The sequence below is a fragment of the Electrona antarctica genome, assembly GCF_951216825.1.
Source record: "Electrona antarctica genome assembly, chromosome: 21".
NCBI lineage: Eukaryota > Metazoa > Chordata > Actinopteri > Myctophiformes > Myctophidae > Electrona > Electrona antarctica.
The window spans coordinates 19864187-19885530 of NC_136802.1; the positions used below are offsets into that span (position 1 = coordinate 19864187).

The window sequence follows — 21344 nt, forward strand, 5'->3', positions numbered from 1 at the left end:
CAGCCGATTACATATGATTCTGGGGGTCCTTGACATGAATAGTTCTTCATAAAACAGTCATGATTTAGAAGACATTTGTAGAATCTGATGGTACTGTATGTGCCTCCCAGGCTACATGCGTTCGTTCCCGCTCCTCCTCACTCACCTATGGAGATGGTCCAGACCGCAGCAATCTTCATCATGGCCTTGGTCCTGGAGTTGAAGCGGCTGTGCTCGATGGGGCTGCGTATGGCCACGTATCTGTCCAGGGAGATGGCGCACAGGTGCATGATGGACGCCGTGGAGAACAGCACGTCCAGGTAGATCCAGATGGGACACAAAGCGCTGGGCAGCGGCCACGCATAGTCTGCATGAGAGAGAGAGAGAGGACGGGGGGGGAGAGAGAGAGAGAGAGAGAGAGAGAGAGAGAGAGAGAGAGAGAGAGGACGGGGGGGGGGGGAGAGAGAGAGAGAGAGAGAGAGAGAGAGAGAGAGAGAGAGAGAGAGAGAGAGGATAATGCTATACTGTAGGGCTAAAACTTGCCTTTATGAACACATTTGTGAAGAACGCTAGTGGTAAGCATTTCTCTTGCAGATTTGCCACACATTTAGAAAATTTTCCCTTATTAAATACTGAGGAACAGCTTTGAGCTCATCACGGTGTGGATTAACTTCCCATGCCAAAAAGTCAAATTAAACTTTAAATTAAGAGAGAAAGGAAGAAAGAAAGATATAATTCAAATTATTTTTTTAAATTGAAAAGCAGAGCGAGAGAGAGAGAAAGAGCGAGAGAGAGAGAGAGAGAGCGCGCAAGTACTAATTCTAATCAGATTACGAAAAAAAACTGGAAAAAAGCACTTTAGTTGCAGACGCAGTCATTCCACAATCCTAAATTAATTTTATAATAATGGGTAATCTAAATGTAATGAATCCTCCTCCAGTGTGTGTGTGTGTGTGTGCGCATGCTCGTTCGTTCGTGCACACTTTCTGAGCGTGCTTAACTATATATGGCCTTCAATTAACTTACTAGACCTGTACGTGGCTGTCGGCCACCGGCCTACTTGAGAACGATGCAACTTTGGAACCTAATAATACCTGTTGTCAACTTGTCATAGCACCCGTTTTAACTGTCTGTCTGTGTCCCACATGGAGATCTCTGTTGTATCTGCCTGTCTGCCTGTGTCTGACGAGGGCAAACTGACTGACTGTGAAAAGTGGACTGGTTAAGTAATCAATTGTCAGGTTTCCATGGCAATTAATTGGCTGAGGCAGAGGCAGGAAATTGCAGAGTTTAGGAGATTTAGGCTGATTAGGCCCACTGGCAGAGCCTGAGCAGAGCTTTTTGTGGTGGTTCTGGAGAACCGTGGGCCGGACAACCGACTCGATAACGGGCACTGCACTCCCTGCGGGGGTGTGGAACGCGTGTGTCGAATTAGACACACCGTACACACAGACACGCACGCATGCAGACACACAGAGACATGGCGCATTTATAGTAGGATTATGTACACACACAGTGTACTATTACTGTCTACGAAATTAGCACTGTATCTTGCTAATGATGAACATGACTTTATCGTCAAGATGCTAATTACTGCACATTTCTTCATCAGTAATTTTAACAGTGTACTTTAAAAAGATGAAACAACTTGAGAACTGGGGATGGCTGTGGTTAAAGCCTTGGCCTGGAAGAGAGGTCATCAGGTGGATCCAACCTTTAGAGTCAGTGTTTCCACCCTCAACCACTACACTCTCCAGTTGGCGGGTCGAGAAGTGATTGGCCAAAATACTGCCCCTCTCATCCAGGCTTCCAGCTATAGACAAATCCACGGAGGGGCGCCCCGGGCTCAGCCTTCACCGAGGCGCAACCAGCACCAATCAGCCACACCCAGCCAACAGGGAAGGCAGTGTCCTGCCGGCCAGGTGCAGCCAACCAGCGCAGACCACACCCCAGCAACCGCCGCGCCAAGGGCACGCCCCTGCGGACCCGTCCATTGTCGTCCTTCTTATGCCAGAGCCAACAGGAGGCTCTCTCTGCCGTGTGTGTTCTTGGGGGATTGCAGGCACTGAGAGGTCTCTAGGACTATGGTTTGCCTCCTACGTCTCACCAGACTGTCCGTCCTTGTCCACACTTGGCCTTACTCTGGTGTATTTGAGTCAAGAGAGCCTTCCCTGCGTCACTGTCATTGCTGTTGTCGTTGAATCTGTCCTATAGCGAGTCTCCCTTCCTCCCCTCCTCTGGGGGCATTGCTCATTTGTACGATCTGTATAGCTTGCTTACTGCCCTCTTGCGAGTGCTGTGTGTGTGTGTGTGTGTGTGTGTGTGTGTGTGTGTGTGTGTGTGTGTGTGTGTGTGTGTGTGTGTGTGTGTGTGTGTATGTTCATGCATGCCAAGGGGAAGTGAGCTTGTTAAACTGGCAGAGGTCAACAAACAGAATTAAGGTCACCACATGACACAGCACATCTGTCATTTTCCTCTTCTATCTCTCTCTCCCTCCCCCTCGCTCCCTCTCCCTCCCTCTCTCTCTCTCTCTCTAATAATATAATAATATTAACTTACATAATAAGTTAATATTAATATACTTAATACTTAATAATGTAAGTGTGATCAATTTGGGCCTGCAAAGTCGTAACAGCGGCCGGGTGGAAAGTGGAAACCCCCTCCTCGTTATAATGGTATGCTCCCAGAGTCCCAGCAACAGCATCGGGGGAAGTTCAGTCCGCTCAGATCAATCTGGCAGGGACCGAGGGAGGCTAATGTAGCCTACTGTACTGTATTGTTTACGCTCCGGAGTCCGGACCCATGCAGTTTAATAATATACAGTCACACCAGAATGCACACTGCTGTCTCGTGTCTCATCACAACCCAATGCGCGACCCGTGAAGTCGGGGGGGAAAAAAAAAAAAAAAAGAGAGAAAAGGAAAAAGATGGAGTGACAAATCGTTAGCAACAACAAGCTAACGGTGGTGGTGGTGGTGTTATCTCCGCCTGTAATCTAGGTTGAACCCTGACACCAGCGTTGCAAAAACAGACAGATCTACAAGCTCTCAACACGTTACAAACGGCGCTGCAGAGACGGTCGCGTCTGCGGTTCTCAATGCGTTTGTTTTTGCAGCGCTGGTGTCGGGGTTCGTTCACGTTGTCAATAACAGACAGATCTACAAGCTCTCAACGCGTTGCAAACGGTGCCGCAGAGACGCCGTTTGCAACGCGTTGAGAAAAAAAGACAGATCCACAAGCTCTCAAAAAAAAGACAGATCCACAAGCAACATTAAACCCTCGTTAAATAACTCGTCCAAACTCGTCCTTGGCAGGTAAAGCGATATTAATATATTGAATCATGGTAAATTCAGGGGTTGAACGTTGGGGTATACTGAAAACCTACTGTATATAAGGCAAAATTTTGAATTATGCTTTACAGTAAGTAGCATGTGACATGTCAAACTAGGGGTTATTCATGAATCAGAATCAATTGCAAGCATTAGTTTTGCACGACAAACACTCCTTGGGCTAAAACGGCCACGTCTTCACAAATTTGATGAGGTCATTTGAGGACATTTTGGACAAGTGGCTATGGCCGTGTGTTTTTCGTGCAAAGTTAATGCTTGGAATGGGTTCAGAATCATGAATAACCCCTAGTTTGACATATGTCACATGCTACTTAAAGCATAATTCTAATGTGATTTGCCAACGGGTTGGCCTATAAAGGCCAACCCGTTGCCACCCTGCTTTTTCAATGCAAAGTGCCAACATGGCTGCCATGTGAATATAGTCTCTTCATACATTTTATCCTCAACCCTGCTTTGGGGGACAAGGCGTGATAGATGAGTGGAGAGCGCTACTGTCTGGCATTTCCTCCTGCAATTTAACCTCTGGGTTGGATTATTACAATTTGTTTGTGGCCCAGCGAGTCTCCATCTGGTGCAGAACGCTGCTGGCCGTGTTGTACTGACAACATCTAGGAAACATGACAACATGTGTCACATGCGAGTCTCTAGCTGTACTGAATGGCTCCCTGTAAACTCCAGAATGATATTTAAAATGCTTCTCCTCGCCTATGAAGCTTCATGGTCATCTTAAAGAGCTTGTTGTACCCCATTAGCTCTCTCTGTTCACACTATACTATTGTTTTTTTATTTTCTGCACGCCTTTGGCAAGCCTGGAGAAATAAAATACGATGTGAGCCTGGGGCGCTTTGTGCTCACAATGGCAAATGGTGCATTTATATGGTGCTTTTATCCCAAGCGTTTTACATAGATTGTGCATTACATTCACCCATTCACACACACATTCATACAACTGACGGCGGATGCAAGGCACCAACCTGCACATCGGGAGAAATTAGGAGTTCAGAGTCTTGCTCAAGGACAATTCTACACTAATTCTGGGGAGCCCAGGATCGAACTGGGATCCTCGCGGTTCCCATCCGGCTGCTCTACCGGCCGCTCACTGCCTCACAGGTTCAGCTCACCGCTCACAGCTCACAGCTGGCCGGATGTATGGAGAACCGGGATGACTGGAAGCGACGATGGAAGGCTTGTCTGAGGACGACCTAGAGAGACCGCAACACGGACTAGAAGTGAACCGTATACTCAGACCACCTCGAGGTGGTTTGACTATTTCTGGTCGTCGGAGTATTTCTACTCTCTACTCTTTCCTTTCCGTATAGGGCCCTGTAGGGGGGTTGATCGTGCCCGGGAGCTTAGGCGGGCCCCCTTCAAAGCTTCCCAACTCCTGCAAGTTTGGCATCCCTGGCTGGGCTCTCTCTCTCTCTCTCTCTCTCCCTCTCCCTCTCCCTCTCCCCCTCTCCCCTCTCCCCTCTCCCCCCCAGCTGGTTCATTTCATCTATTACTGCCAAAGATCGTGTTCTTCTCCATCTCTTCCCTCATGGCTGCCAACTCACTCTCATTCAAGGCTGACAACTCAACTTCCTCCACTGTTCCCTGGGCCAATAACAAAGCCAAGCGGCATGCTCTGTATCTGTATACTGTAGATTGCTCGGGGGCGGTTGGTTAGTTGCATTCCGGAGGGTCTTTATGTACCACATCAGACTGAATAGTACATTTTAAATGGCAGTGATGACAGCTCACAGCACAACAGGAAAGGGCCCTGGATGGAGTCTACACAAGAATGCTATGAATGGCACAAGGACAGTGTCTGACTGTCACACTTCATGGACGGACCACTTCAGAAATGTGGTCCTCTGCGGGGAGACATACCACGGATCACAGGCAAAGACATGCAGAGAGAGAGAAGGATGATGCTGGCAGGGCACTGTCGTCAGGCACCCGGAACTAGTGGCAAGCAAACTGACTGCAGGGAGCCCAACCCAGGGCAAAACCAGAAAAGGCAAGAAGGTGCACCACTTATGTAGAAGCACTGTGGTGTGATAGCTTAGCTAACAACACTGTAGAGCTGAAGACAGGAGAGTGTGGAGGACAGCGATTCAGGAGTTCCTCACTCTACAATTTACAATTTAGGCATTTAGCAGACGCTCTTAATCCAGAGCGACTTACATTAAGCAATAACAAAAGCATGGCATACATCACATATAGAAAAAGTAGTTATCATGAATCATGCGTAAACTAAGAACGTAACAGTGGAGTATCTATGTAAACTATACATACTATACTATATAATATGTTATACATGTGTACTATAAAGTGCTATGACTACATAAAGTGCAATTCTAGAGCTGTCTACGTAACAAGCTATAAGTCTGTTTAAAATACTATCTAAGTCTACATAATGTGCTATCTAAGGGGCTAACTCTCACATCACAAATGGCTAGTCCATGTTATTTCGATATGGGAACGGTTAAAAATGACAGAAATACAACAATACAGTGGGGTTTTTGATCATAGGCTGTACAAGAATATGTATGAAGGGAACCGTCCATCACTTGAACCATTGGTTTCTACAGGCCCGGTAAAAGGTTTTATTCTGCCGGAAAGCAACGATATGCTTAGTGCTGGTGCTGTGTTTTGGCAGCCTCTATGCTGGAGGCTTTCAGTCTCATCTCTTTGGTGAGGCTCTGGAGGGCTTCTGTGTGATGGATCGCAGCGTTTCTCTCCATAGAAGTTACTGCTGTTCATGTCCGACCAACTGTAAGGTGTCTCTATATCTCTGGATCAGTGTATTTGGCTGCGGACAAATTTTCTATCGAAAACAGCAGATTTACAAGCTCATATTGGGGCACAAAGTGACACGCTAGCTTCTATAGGCCCTATATCTGCTATTTTTGAACAGCCAAACGTATAGCGTATATAGCGGTCCAGGCACTTAGGCTACAAAAGAAAAATCACACCTGTGTGAAGTAAGGGGTGCTCTAATCATCGTACATCATCATCAAGAATGGTAGTCCCTTATTGGCCAAGGGTGGCCACCGACATACATTTGCAGATTTGCTCAGACACATGATGTAAATCTCCATTCATTGTCAATGGCATTTAATGTTTGTGTTCAAACAGAATCTACACTATAGCTGTTTATAGAAGGGGCTACTGGGCTAGTTAGTGCCCCTCAAAACATTATAATGACAAAATCACACCTGTGTGAAGTGAGGGGCACTCTTATCATCGTACATCATCATGATGTAACATGTCTATTTGCTCAGACACATATGACGTAAATTCTCCATTCATTGCCAATGGGAATTTAATGTTTGTGTGGGACGTATCTACACTAATAGCTGAATATCGGAGCTGCGGCTAGTGCTCAAAAAATACAAAATCTGTGGAACCAAGTCAAACAAAATGTAATGTATAATCTCCTATAGTTCCAAGCGCTTGTAAGGGTGGGGGGGGTGTCACCTGATGAAGGCCTACCATGGCCGAAACATGTGGTTCTGTTTGTTGGCGTTTTAAAATAAATGGGACACTGTGCAGGAGCTGAGACTGTGTGCAGACTTCCCTCCTTTTAACACTGAAAATGTATGAGAACCATGTTGCTCTAGGGGTCAATGTCTGGATGACATGACTCGGCATGTCATCCCCCTGGCTGGGCTCTCTTGCAGTCTCTCTCTCTCTCTCTCTCTCTCTCTCTCTCTCTCTCTCTCTCTCTCTCTCTCTCTATTACTGCCAAAAAATAAACCATTTCCCCCCCTATCTCTTCTCTCATGGCTGCCAACACCAGCCATGGTGATTGTGACTCAAGGCCACCAACTCAGCCTGCATTGGTGAATGTCCTTCAAGGCTGCATGCCAACTTTGCTCGCTTCTCTTCCGTTCTCCGGGGCAACAAATAAAAGAAAAAGGCAAATTGCTTTCTCTGTCGATTGCCTGGGGTTGGTTATGTCCCAGAGGGTATTACCATGCCGGACTGAATTCTAAATAGAAAATGTTTATTTTAGTGTGACGTCAATACGAGAGCAGGTTACTGAGGCCCATTCCAAAAATGTCTTCTAAATCCTAATTTCTGCGTGCTGCTCTAACTTTTTTCTAACTTTTTCAGGACAAGAATGAAAATCAACTAGCAGGACACTGCCAAAGACATCAACCGCCAGCCAGCAAATTGGTTCTGCGGGAACCAACTCACAGGCATCGAACTGGCCAGATGTAAAGATTTGCCCAAATTTGCCCAGAATTTCTCACAACTCTACTTGAGCTGGATTCGGGGAAAGTGGTGATAAGACACATGCAAGTATCTGACAATAAAGGTCACAATACCAACTGTGATGAGGCAGTATTGCTTTGTTATAATATTATAAGGCTTTCTTATAAGAGTTCTGCCTGACGGCAGAGATATAACAACATCAGATTACGGTATAGTAAAGAAAAGCGCTTTCCCGGCACTTTGGAATGACCAGCAGCACATAAATGAAGTACAATATATACTGGCAGTCAGCAGCAGGTAATGATCAATAGGTCTTTAAGACACACTCCCGCCTAAATAAATGATCCTCTGGCCACAACTAATGTATCATACCTAACGGGCTGCGCGTGCACGCGCACGCACTCACACACTCACACACTCACACACACACACACACACACACACACACAGTGTTGCAGAGTGGCTCACAGCCACAGCCTGATGACCTAGACGTCTAATATCTCCCCCGAGCTATAGGGAATTCCCTTTGGCTTAGTGGTTAAGATGTTGGTTTAACACGCGGTAGACCCGAGTTGGAAACCCGGGCGTTACACGTGCACACACAGACACGCATGAACAGGATGTACACACATGTGTGGGGAATGAGAACCGGGTGGCTGCTCAGTAGGATCTATACTGGAGACTCCGCTGATTATTATAAATTGACTTAACTCAGGAATGCTGCGAAAACCAACACATCTCCATATGGATTAATTCAAGGCTTCATGAGGTGTTTAATTCAGTGGTTTTCAACCCGCTTCATATCAAGGCAATTATTTATTATTTATTCGAGCCACGGACCACCATTTGAGGAGATGTATCCTCTCAGACCCAAAACTAAAGAATATTTTCTTGTCGTTTGATTTTGTCTACAATTCCATGCTTTTGGCAAACGTTTATCAAAATAACAATTCTTCTACATTCAAATTGTATAGACTTCTTGTAAATTAAGTAATGCAGATGTTTAAAGGAGCATTCAGTGATTTGGGTGATTTGAAAACCACCCAGTCTGCCCCGGTAACAAAATGTGCACATGCACACGTACTACAGTGAGGGGAAGTGCAACAGGCCAACAGCATGTGCACCAAGGCCACCCCACTCGATCATGATTGGAGGAAGGCCCCTCTCATCCTGATTGGATGAAGGCTTTGCCACCCGCCACCAATACTGAATACTGGCTCACTGGGGACAGGGAGGAACTCCATATATGGTCAGCACACTCTATAGTAGGGAGGATTATCCAAAAAAAAGGGGAAAAAAGTGATATTTGAATGAAGTGAAATCACTGAATATACCTTTAACAATAATGTAACTCTTGAGAGCGTAAAATGACACCAAATGGACCGCATTTTACGCTCTCAAGATTTAAAAATCTATAAGGGTCCATTTGGTTACCAACTCCCCATCGGTCAGCTGGGGACCACCTGGAACCCTCTCAAGGACCAGTGGTGGTCCCTGGACCACTGGTTGAAAACCACTGGTTTAATTGATAGAAATGAGTAATTGTATGGGTGAACTACTCCTTATAGAGTACAATCTGATTAGGCTACTTCTTCAAGCACTGTGTGTGGTTATTTTGGAGCGTTTGCTTGTGCGTGCTACAGTATCAGGGACTGAGTCAATCGATGAAGATAAATAGCACCCTGCAGGATTGATTACACTGTGTCTATTATTGATCTGCACATCGTGTGAAAACTGTTCCATGTTTGTCTTCTTGCGCACGCGCGCGCGCACACACACACACACACACACACACACACACACACACACACACACACACACACACACACACACACACACACACACACACACACACACACACACACACACACACACACACACACACACACACACACACACACACACACACACACACACACGCGCACACACACACACACACACACACACGCACGCAAGCACATTTGTGCTGGCGTCTTGGCATGATGTACAAAGGCAGAAGTGATAAGGACACCTGGAGAGAAACAGTTTCTTCGTGTGTCTGTTTGTGTGTCTAACGTCAATGAGCACCACTGCGAGCTATCAATGGACAGCACAGCTTCAACTAGCAGATAAACAGAGTGGGAGAGAGACAGAGACATGCAGGCAGGGAGAGAGAGAGAGAGAGAGAGAGAGAGAGAGAGAGAGAGAGAGAGAGAGAGAGAGAGAGAGAGAGAGAGAGAAAGACATAATTGCTGTGCAGCATTATTACTATAGGCATTATGGGATTTAACCTCAAACAAATTGCAACAGAAACTCTTTCAACTTTTTTTGAGGGGGGCTAATTCAGCTATAGTGTAGATTCTTGTCCTCACACAAACGTTAAATGCCATTGACAATGAATGGAGAATTTACATCATGTGTCTGAGCAAATCGGCTATTTTGTCCTAACAGAAACATTAAATGCCATTGACAATGAATGGACATTTTACGTCGTATGTGTCTGAGCAAATGATGACGATGATAAGAGCGCCCCTCACTTCACACAGGTGTGATCTTTTTCGCTTCATAAGCAGTAATCACAAATTTGATGGTTATCACATTTGGTGCATGGCTATTGCCGTGTTTATCCCAAGGATTGTTTTTCGTGCAAAACAAATGCTTGCAATGGACTCAGAATCATGAAACCCCCCTAGTTTGACACGTCACATGTTACTTAAATCAGAATTATATTTTGAGAATTTTACCTTATGGTTGTTAATGGCATAGACATATAATGGTCTTCCGGCTCTGAGGCGTGTGTTCTCGAGATGGGGTAAAATTTGATGTCCATGAGAGGCAATTATACTGGCATGTGCGAAAAGACGCAACCGGTATAGGAGGTGCATCGCCATGAAGAACGACAGCATTGAAGTGCAAATGTCACCACCTGCACTATTACAAATGTCAACATAATAGAGTGGAATTATGGCAATAAAGCACCACCTAGATACATGAAACCGGCATGTTCTTCAGTCTTGAGGCTTACATGATGCCATGGGCTTTGTGAAGCTTGTTGCATGCTGACAGGGAAGTGGAGATTGTGATGCTAATTACAGAGAGAAAGGTTTCTCATAATGAGGGGAAGCAAGCTGCAGCGTCCTATAGGAACAGCGAACAGCTGGCCAGTTAGGGATTTGGGGTTTTGACAGCTGCATTGAAAATTAAATAATTATGAAGGCAAATTTACATTTGTGTGTGTGTGTGTGTGTGTGTGTGTGTGTGTGTGTGTGTGTGCGTGTGCGTGTGTGCGTGTGTGCGTGAATGCGTCTTTGGTTCCCCAGCTTTTGTGATTGCATCTATTCACTAACAAACTGTAATTATGCCATAACTGTTCATGGAGAAACATTGTGATCGAGGATCTCTTGAATCTGAAGAAGCCTATAATCCATGTGCCTTCCTTCGCCTCCTTAGTGGTGCCGCGTGCCCAAAATAGCAGACCTACAAACTCACAAGAGAGCTTGGAAGAGAGTATATGAATCGGTCTTGACACACGGGACATGCAGTGTCAAAACGAATGATGTCATCCAACTCTGTCCCCAACTCTCCATAGACGGTGTGTTGTTTTGTCCCACTTTGCATCAGACATGACAGGGACAGGACTCTCAGGACTGACAGGACCTCATTGAACATGTTTAAACCCATGGTCTGATTCTAAAAATGCCTTTTAAATACCAACCGTTTTCTGAAAAACCTGATCTTGTTTATCTGCAATTTTTTAATAGCCGAAGTATAAAACAATGGTCAAAGCGGTTGACCTCATCAAACCCTGTACACTCAGGACACGCTCCATATATGGCCAGTACAGAATTAATTCCATATGCTGATCTGACCCCTCCATGCCAAAGCGCCAGCGCTCGCCCAGCGGATGCGTGCACGTGACGACAGTAATAATATGCAATGTGGCATTGAGTGTGGAAATATAGTGGCCCTCTCCATCGTCAAAGTTGCCCACCCTTGACGTATGTTGATCAGCGATATGGGCATGACCAGGATGCAAATCAGGTGCACCATGGGTAATGTAGTCCACTCACTCCTTACCGTACAGTATGTTGATCAGCGATACGGGCATGACCAGGATGCCCACCAGCATGTCGGCCACGGCCAGCGAGCGCAGGAAGAAGTTGGTGGCGTTCTGCAGCTTCTTCTCCAGAGACACGGCCAGGATCACCAGGATGTTGCCGCCCACCGTCAGTGCGATGATCACCAGGATGAGCAGTGCCGGCCAGTTCTTATCCTTGATGATGGCCGCCGCCTGCAGCGACACCGCCCCAGAGGCGCCGTGCTGGGGGTGGGACGGAAAGTGGTGGGAAAATAGTACTGGAATTCAAAATGTACTCGAGTGAAAGTAGAAAAGTATTGGCATCAAAATATATGTACTTATAGTACCAAAAGTAGAAAGTACGTACTCTTTATGCAGAATGTCCCGTTTCAAGTGTTCAAATGTTTACACATCTTTTGAAAATAGCAGATCTACAAGCTCGCATCGCTTGGCCGAAATGCATATACAGGTAATGCTGAAGTGGTTAATGTTTGTTTTGTAATAATAATCAAAATCTATAAAGTAACTAGTAACTAACGTTTTAAAATAGGAGTAATAAATAGGAGTAAAAGTACAGTATTACAGTAAAATGTACTCGTCATTATTTGGAATCAACAATCAATATAGTATATCAGTGGTTTTCAACCAGTGGTCCGGGGACCACCAGTGGTCCTTGAGAAGGTTCCAGGTGGTCCCCAGCTGAATGATGGAGAGTTGGTAACCAAATGAACCATTATACTGTAGATACTTTAACTCTTGAGAGCGTAAAAAGGTCAATGTTTGCCTGTTATCTCTCCTAATGGTACCAACATCAACACAGCATGGAATTGTGGACAAAATCTTATCCAACGATAACAAAATATTCTACGTTTTGGGTCTGATCAAATGGTGGTCCGAATAAATTATGGGCCTTGATATGGAAAGGGTTGAAAACCATTAGGGCCTCACTCAGACCTTTACAACAGATTGCTGTATGCTTGCTGTATACAAAGGGTGTGACACAGCTTGCCCCAATGCATTTCCAATGGGAGTCACATGGTCTGACACAACACTTGTGTTGTATGAGGGGGAGGGGCGCAGTCGAAACACAGCCAAAAGCCATACAATACAACAGCTTGTAGTCCAAAATGTAGTCCTCAAACCATGTGACTTCCATTGGAAATGAATTGGGGCGGCCATGACACTCACAGCATTCATACAACAAGCATGCAGCAATGCTGCAAAGGTCTGAGTGAGGCCTAGGGATGTCCGATATTGACTTTTTTACCGATATCCGATATCCCGATATTGTCCAACTCCAAATTTCCGATACCGATATCAACCGATATCAACTGATACAGAGCTTTTTCCAGTGGTGGAAAAAAGTACTCAAAATATTTACTTAAGTAAAAGTATAAATACTGCAATATAGAAATAATCGTTACAAGTACATTCCACATGTACTTAATATAGTACGAAATATAGGGCTGAAGTATTTGTCACAGATGAGGCCTATTTGCCAGTGCAGAAGCATAATTGCCTTGATGCCTGAGATAACGAGCACCAACGAGGACCAGGTGCACACTGCACAGACACACTCTGCAGTGCTCTAATGTGAAAGTGACTGAAGCTTCAATATCCTTTCTCTCCAAAAGCCCATATGGAATATTAAGGATTACTGTGATTATGGTAGGCTCACATTTCACACACACCATACAGTAAGAACTCCTGTAACTTTTTAAAAATAAAATATATATATATATATTTTTTTCCCCGATATTTTCCGATATAACATTGTTATGCCTATATCGGCCGATAATATCGGGAGGCCGATAATACCGGACATCCCTAAAAACCACTTCAGTATATCGATATATCGTAACGTGGCCTCTGTATCGTGAGGTTTACAGCAGGCAATACCCACCAGCTGGCCGCTGAGGTTGGTGTCGGGCTGGGCGGGGCCTCCGGCGGCAGAGAGGAGGCCGCCGCCCCCCGCCGCCGCGCCGATGCTCCCGCTGATGCCCGCCGCCACGCCCGCTCCCCAGGAGGGCGACGAGGCGGCGGCGCTCTGGTTGAGGCCCACCAGGGAGCTGATGTTGTTCCACACGCCCACCTCCAGTGAGGAGGTGGTGGCGGAGCCGCCGCCGAACCCGCCCAGGAGAGCTCGTGCCGGGCCGCCACCCATTGCCATCGCGGAGTCCCCTCCCCAGACCCCTCCCCCCCTGCCTTTGTCCCTCCTCTACTCCCGGACGTTCCAGGAACGGAGAGGCAGGAGGTAGAGGGAGGGAGGGAGCGGGAGGGCGGACTATCCCAGCTGCACTACAACCCCTGTCACCAGCAGAGGGAGGCAGCGGGGCGGCGGGGTGGAGCCCTGCTACTCGGCATTAGGGGAGAGAGTGAGGCTTATTGGGTAAAGTTTTGTAATGTTCCAATCCAAAAAACGTGTTCCTCGATCTCAACGGGGCTTTTATGAATAAACTGTGGAGAGATGACAGAGGGGAGGATTAGATGGGGGAGTGGCAGGGGGAGGGGACTAGGAAAGGAGGGTAGGGAAGGAGGGAGGGAGGGAGGAAGAGGTTGAGGAGTTGTCGTGTGTTTGATTCCCTGCTAGCTCGCCGCGGTGCCAAATGGACTCAAACCTGCCATTTTGTCTCTGCTCGGTGACTGGCCGTGAGGTCCAAAGAATGGTGTTCTCTGAGACCTGTTGGAGGAGTGGGAGGCTCAGTCGCAAAGTGTTCCTCTCCTGGGCTCAGACAGCCTCCCAAGAGTCCCACGGATGAGGCCAAAATCCGTGTGATTCATGGCGGATAAGCGCCAGCCCATCCTCCTGTTCCCTTTTAGTAAAATCCTTTTTCAGTGCGACAGCGATTAGCAATATAGCGTAGGAGTGCTGGGTATAGGGATGGTGTAGCAGACAGTATTTTTTCAGGTGGTTGAAACCTGTTCTTTTTCCCTTTATATCAGGATGTCAGCTAGAGGACAGGACCTGGAAGAGACAGAGACAACAAAAAGAGAAGATTTAGTAGAATTAGCATAGAATATTAACAATTTTGTTCTCACACATTTTATTACCCACAAAAATACAAAATGACAGTTTTGGAGACACTCAGGCAGTCAATGAGTTAAGTACGCGTCTAACATGAGCTCAAGTAATACACTTCTACCTCAAAATGCAAAGTGTGTCCGACTTTCTGTCTCTCTCTCTCTCTCTGAACTCAAACACACCCAACCAGACTCCTCTCCTCTCCTCTCCTCTCCTCTCCTCTCCTCATCCATCATGCATACAGTTCTCGTCATCGTGAAGGTTGTGAGTGGCGAGGTCATCAGAGACATTCAGTCAATCTGAGGAGAGTGGACAGGACGGAGACAACGCCACACAAATGTTTACACTGCAGGTGGCCGTGCAGTGTGTGTGTGTGTGTGTGTGCGCGCGTATGCACACATGCATGCATGTTTGTTTTATTCATTCACCCTATGCTACAGACAGATATCGTTTAATACTTCATAAACCTACGTAGGGGAACTGTGTATGTGTGCTGTGTGTGTGTGTGTGTGTGTGCGCACGTATGCGTGTGCGTGTGTGTGTGTGTGCGCGCAAGCATGCGTGCATGCTTATTGCTTAAGCTCATTAAAGTGCATGAGTGACATTAAACATGCTGCTTGCTGACTGTACCAGCAGGCGTTTCATTTAGGTATACACACACAGACAGGTATCCACGCAGATGGGTACGCACAGTGCGTGTGTGTGTGTGTTGTATGTGTGTGTGTGCAGTGACAGCTCAACCCCTCCCAGTGGACACAATCAAGAACAACACTTTTTGCGTTTATGCGCCCATTGTTTAGAGCACATGCATTTGCCTGCTAATGTTTGTTGAGGGGGGCTATAGCCCCTCCTATGCACAGCTTTCTGTGTTTGTAGCAAGGAATGTGCTCAGCTGATTGGCTGAGCACGGAATGTGATGTATAAGAGCGTCCCTCACTTCACACAAGTGTGATTTTTATGTAAAAATCACATACATTTTTTATGTAAAAATCACATACATTTTTTATGTAAAAGTCACACCTGTGTGAACTGAGTGGTGCAACTCCCCTCTCCCCCTGCCTCTCTCTCTCTCTCTCTCTCTCTCTCTCTCTCTCTCTCTCTCTCTCTCTCTCTCTCTCTCTCTCTCTGTAATTAGCACTAGGCAACAGTGCAACACTATCTCTCTCTCTCTCTCCGTTTCTGGCACAAAAGCACCAGTGGTTGCACCACTCAAAAACCAGACATTCTTTGACCAGTATTGACCAGTTGACCCTGATGAAGGCCCATGCAGCCCGAAACGCCTTGGTCGTTTTGTTTTATAAATCTAATGAAATAAAGGATTTTTCTACCTCAACTGCACAGAGCTGCCTTTGATCCTCTTTAAAGTTCGCCACCTTCTTACCTCCTTCCACATTGATCTTTACTCAAAGGTGCTGTATCTCCTAATTTTTTTACGGTGGAGTTTCATGACGCTTTGCAGATTGAAAGAGGATAATTCAAGCTTGCCTTGCAGCTGCAATGTTGGTGAGTTTTAACGCCGAAGTGTCAGAGGAACTCTTATCTATTCAGGGAATCTGACTAGAATTAACTTTCTTAAAGGAGAATTCCATGCTAGAAGGCTTTCTTACCTTTATTTGTAGTTGTTACATGCCCACCAAAGAGGTCCAGGTGTTATTTTGTGCAAAAGTGCATTATTGGCTATTTCCCCTACCATAAGCCCTCAATGGGGGTTGGGGTTTTGTGCTAATTCGCTTATTTCCATCGAAATAAGTAGTAAAGTGCGCCGCTCGGGATACTATTTACATTATGAAGAGGATATATTTAAAAAAAAAAAGATTTTTGAGCGATGGAAATGAGCACCCCATAGCCCCATTCAATTCAATGCAATTCATTGAGGGCTTATGGTAGGGGAAATAGCCAATATTGCGCTTTTGCACAAAATAACACCTGGACCTCTTTGGTGGGGACGTAACAACTACAAATAAAGGTAAGAAAGCCTTCTAGTATGGAATTCTCCTTTAATTAAAGCAGATCGGACTTTTCCATTTGTTTGAATGGGCTGTCAATGGAGGGTGTTGCGACTTTAGATTCAACCCATTATAACAAATCTAGTGTTGCAATTTGCGGCTAGTGTGAACAGATAAAATAGCCAACTCAATTCAGCATTCAGTTGCATGTTGGTTTACGGTACATCCATAAATGTTTTAGTGTTTACGTTCCTACACACGGCCTCAGTTGAACCTCTGCAGCAGTCTCGTTAAATGTGTGATAAAGCAACACTGCGGAGATGCAGCTTTTTCAGTCAAAACAACAAAGAACTTTGTTTTTTCTTGTTCGCCTTCCTTTTAATCGACGTTTCGTGTTTTTCTTATCTCTCTAATGGAAACCACTTTGAGGCTGCATGTTTTATATGAAATGCGCTAACAAATAAAGCTTATCCGTGTGTCTGTCTGTTTGTTTGTGTGTGTGTGTGTGTTTTTTGTGCGTGCGTGCGTGCGTGCGTGCGTGCGTGCGTGCGTGCGTGCGTGCGTGCGTGCGTGCGTGCGTTCGTGCGTGTGCAAAGTGCATGTGTCTATCTGTGAGTAAGTGTGGACAAACACTGTCTTGTGTGACAATGTGTGCGTTTGCCTTTCTCATACGCTTTCCTTATCTGTGTAAGAGAGTGTGCCTGCTTGCCTTTGTGTGCAGTAGAAGTCATTACCGTGCTTCCTTGGGTGCCTGTGTGTGTGTGTGTGTGTGTGTGTGTGTGTGTGTGTGTATGTGTGTGTGTGTGTGTGTGTGTGTGTGTGTGTGTGTGTGTGTGTGTGTATGTGTGTGTGTGTGTGTGTGTGTGTGTGTGTGTGTGTGTGTTTTCTAAGATGTAGGAACTTGCGTGTCTTTCTCTGCCTGTGATGCTTGCGGGGGCGCCAAAGCTTTGGCCTCACGCCACCATTTTTTGTTGAAAACATTTTCTAAAAGAAGCATTTTTTTAAATAAAAAAGCATTGCACTGCATCACAACGTGACGTGTTGTGAGCTTGTAGATGAACTATTGTCAATAACTTTCCGCCAGGGCCTAATTTGTAGGGGTGGGACGATATGGGTCAAAATACGATATCTGTGGCGATATTAGGCCCTCGATAATAATAATACCACGATATTTCGCTATATTGCAAAATTCAATATATATTTTTTAGCAAAAGGCAGATGCACACCTCAGAAGGCTAGTGACAGGTGTGTAGGGCAATAGAGCATACATTGCCTGGGCCATGGCTCAGTGGTCCAGGCACCTTGGCTGGCAATCCAGTCTGGCAGTGTGCCGCGGGTTCGACTCCCGATCCCGACGGCCTTTACTGCATGTCTTCCCCCCCATCTCTCTCCCAATTTCCTGTCAGGCTACTGTCTGTCCCTCCATAAAATATATAAAATAAAGGCGAAAGCCACAAAAAGAAAATAGAGCATACATAAAAAAGGTATCTTTGAAAAACAAAGAAAAGGTCCCACACACTGTCAGACACTTGCCAAAATGTTGCTCTTTATTAGGTCGACGTTTCGGTCGATTAGACCTTCATCAGGACAGACAATGTCCTGTCCGAAACATCCACCTAATAAGGAGCAACATTTTGGCAAGTGTCTGACAGTGTGCGGGACCCTTTCTTTGTTTTTCAAAGATATTCAAAATACTTGATTTCATTAACGATATATCACGATATCTGTAACTGAAAATGAAAAAATAACCGTAAAAGGCAAAAATCTGGAATCTTACAAGATTTTTTGTGTCACAAACCGTCCAACAAGTACATGAATCTTGCCTCCTCCAAACAGTAAAACACTGACTGCATACGTAGCTCTCTGGGGCTATTATGTGGTCAAATGGCTTTTAGTCAAATTCATCAGCTCTGTCATGTCATCTAATCATTTACAAATTAAGTACTGGTTTCCGCCCAACAGTGACGACATGCACAACTCAAATCCAGTTTAGGGGCTAACTCCAATACATTACTGCTATAGGAGCGAGAGACAGAGAGAGATAAGGGGGAAGATGGGGGGTGGCGGGGGCGTTGCATTGCCGGGATGGAACAAAACATTGCTGTCGGGCGGAAAACATTATTTTTTTATTATAGCCTACTTAAAATTTGTTAAAATATTTCCTCAAAGTTACTTAAAATAGTGAAAATAGGCAAAGTAGTAGATATACTACATTTGTGTTACATTTTTGAGTGGTGTAAACCACTCCTACAACTGGCTTTGTTAGTTTGTCTGTCTGTCGGTTCGTACCAAAAAATGAGCATGGTTGCTATGGTCACCCAGTTCACACGGGTGTGATTTCATTACGTCAGACATTACGTCAGACCACAGCTGATCAGTCTATATAAGACCTTACACCACTCAGTTCACACGGGTGTGATTTTTGTATGATGATGGGCATTCATCTTAAAATCTCTCATCTGTATGCATAATTTACAGGCAGTCTGATTAGTTTCAAGTTAAAGATTAGACAGAGCTCGGGATTGTGTGTGTATGTGTGTCGTGTGTGACATGTGTGACATGTGTGTGTGTGTGTGTGTGTGTGACGTGTGACGTGTGTGTGTGTGTGTGTGTGTGTGTGCACGTTTGCACATGTAGCCTACTGTGTATAATACTGTAGGCAACTGTACTCATGAATAATACAGTAATAACAAATAATTGTGCGTGTGCTCATTGCGCATATTGTTGCTCTCGGGCACATGGTATTTCCATGATTAAATGCGTTAGTTTTTTTGTAAATCGATGCCCTACTTCATCATTCAACGGCGATAAATGTAGTGAAAATATGATCTATGGTCACTATTTGAATTTAAAAACATCCATCCATCCATCCATCCATCCATCAATCTTCAACCCCTCATCCAAAATCGGGTCGCGGGGGTAAGACATTAGCAACATTAGCACTCCTGAACTACATCTCAGTAAGACAGCCCTCCCCCTATCCACAAGGAGGAGCAGTGCACCAAAGCATTATAGGAATTGTAGTCCAGGAAGGAAGTGAGCCCAGTGTTGATGACATCAGAGACACTGGGCTCACTGCTAAAAATCTAAAACCACATATTACACACATAAAGACCCCCAGGAAAGTGTTCTAAATCTTCTAAACGTCATTAACATATATTTGTTTTGCAAAAAGGGTGAAGTGTCCCTTTGATGCAGACAAGCAGCCCTGAGCTTATAGTGATTGGAGAGTCTGTCTGCTAATCAGAAGGTCTCTGGTCTCCTGACCTCTTGTCTATGTTGAAGTGTCCCCCCCCCCACACACACACTCACCAGACTAATCATGACCACATCAGCTGGGTGAAACTGAAATAAGCTGAGAGAGAGAGAGAGAGAGACAGAGACTTATGTCGCATTTACACCAGGATGCTTTACTGCAATTAAAACGAATCCTGCTGCATAAAGTGTGCTTCGTTTGGGCAGGCTTGAAGGCTCATTCGAATTCTGGTACGGATTGAACAAACATTTTAATTCACCAAGAAATCAGGGGTTTCGATTCGCTTCAAAGTGCATCAGAGTGCGGATCACCGCAGGTGTGAATACGATCGCATTAAATATAGGGAATGAACCAAAGAAGGTGCCATTGTGGGATGAAGTTGGTATTTGGCACACGATGAGGAAGGAGAAGGCATTATTACGCTGCGTGAAGATGTCCTGTGGACAGACAGGGTCTAATGAAGAGATTTAAGCCCTTATCGTAATATGGCCAGTCGATATCAAATGCTGAAGGTTACACACATGAACAATGCAGTGTACAGGATATATAGCGAGAGAATGGAGGCCATTGGGTTCCATCTCAAACGCAGTCAATTAAATTCAAGAATGATGCAACTTCACCCCCCAATCAGACAGAATCTACCAAAGTACAGGTGTGAATGTAAATGCAAACGGCGCGCATCAAAACAGCCGCCTCTATTATTTTCAATGGACCTATCCCACAGCGGCGGCATCAGACGCGCGTTCAGCGCATCGCACGGCGCTCCGATGCGCCAATATTCTATTTCCGGCCGTTGCCGTGCGGTGAATGTGTTTTTATTTTTTTTACTAAAACTGTACAACGTTGGCAGCCGCGCAGCAGAGGGCCGCGTCCTGAGGGCCGCGTCCACTTGACGCGCGTCGATTCTGTGCTGCTACGCTGCGCAGCCTGTGTGTGTTGGGCTTTAGAGAGACAGAAGGTATGAGTGGAGTCCACAGGGAAGATGTTTCTGGGGAATGATATGCAGACTGACACACGTGCACGCACGCACGCACGCACGCACACACGCACACACACACACACACACACCACACACACACACACGACGGCCTTTGCCGTGTTTCACTCCCCGTCTCCCTCCCCATTCTTCCTGTCTCCTGTCTACTATCAATAAAGGCATAAAAGCTAAAACAAATCTTAAAAAGCCATTAAAAATATTGCGTCCTCACTATTGTCTTCAATGTTTATGCTTACACACTTTTGTTTTCAATGTTTGTGTTTACACAGACCCTTCAAGCTGGACATACGCCCCTCAAAAATAAACACATTTTTTACTCAGATTTGACTCATATGCATATAAAGAATCAACTGAAAAAATCCCTGTGACTGCTGTCGAATAAGTAACATTTTCGCTAGAAACAGACAATCAAATATGACTGAATGACTATCGTAAATGATACAGAGACACCTCCCCGACAATATCGCAGAGGCAGCTTGTGTATTTTTGGACCACAATATTTATATGAGCCGATTTTAAGAAACCCAGTGTTAT

At 45.4% G+C, this 21344-nt stretch overlaps 1 protein-coding gene across 1 annotated transcript in view; it reads right to left on the minus strand.

Moving 5' to 3' along the window:
- Positions 1-21344, minus strand: part of htr2cl1 (5-hydroxytryptamine (serotonin) receptor 2C, G protein-coupled-like 1) — a gene marked incomplete at its 3' end in the record, with an annotated part of 198203 nt that overhangs the window by 27094 nt on the left and 149765 nt on the right. Inside the window, exons 5-7 of the mRNA XM_079491254.1 lie at positions 13493-14554; positions 11589-11832; positions 146-346 (exon numbers count right to left, since the gene is read on the minus strand). Coding sequence (XP_079347380.1) covers positions 146-346; positions 11589-11832; positions 13493-13759 — 712 coding nt within the window. The 5' untranslated portion in view covers positions 13760-14554. The remainder of the gene's footprint in view (positions 1-145; positions 347-11588; positions 11833-13492; positions 14555-21344) is intronic.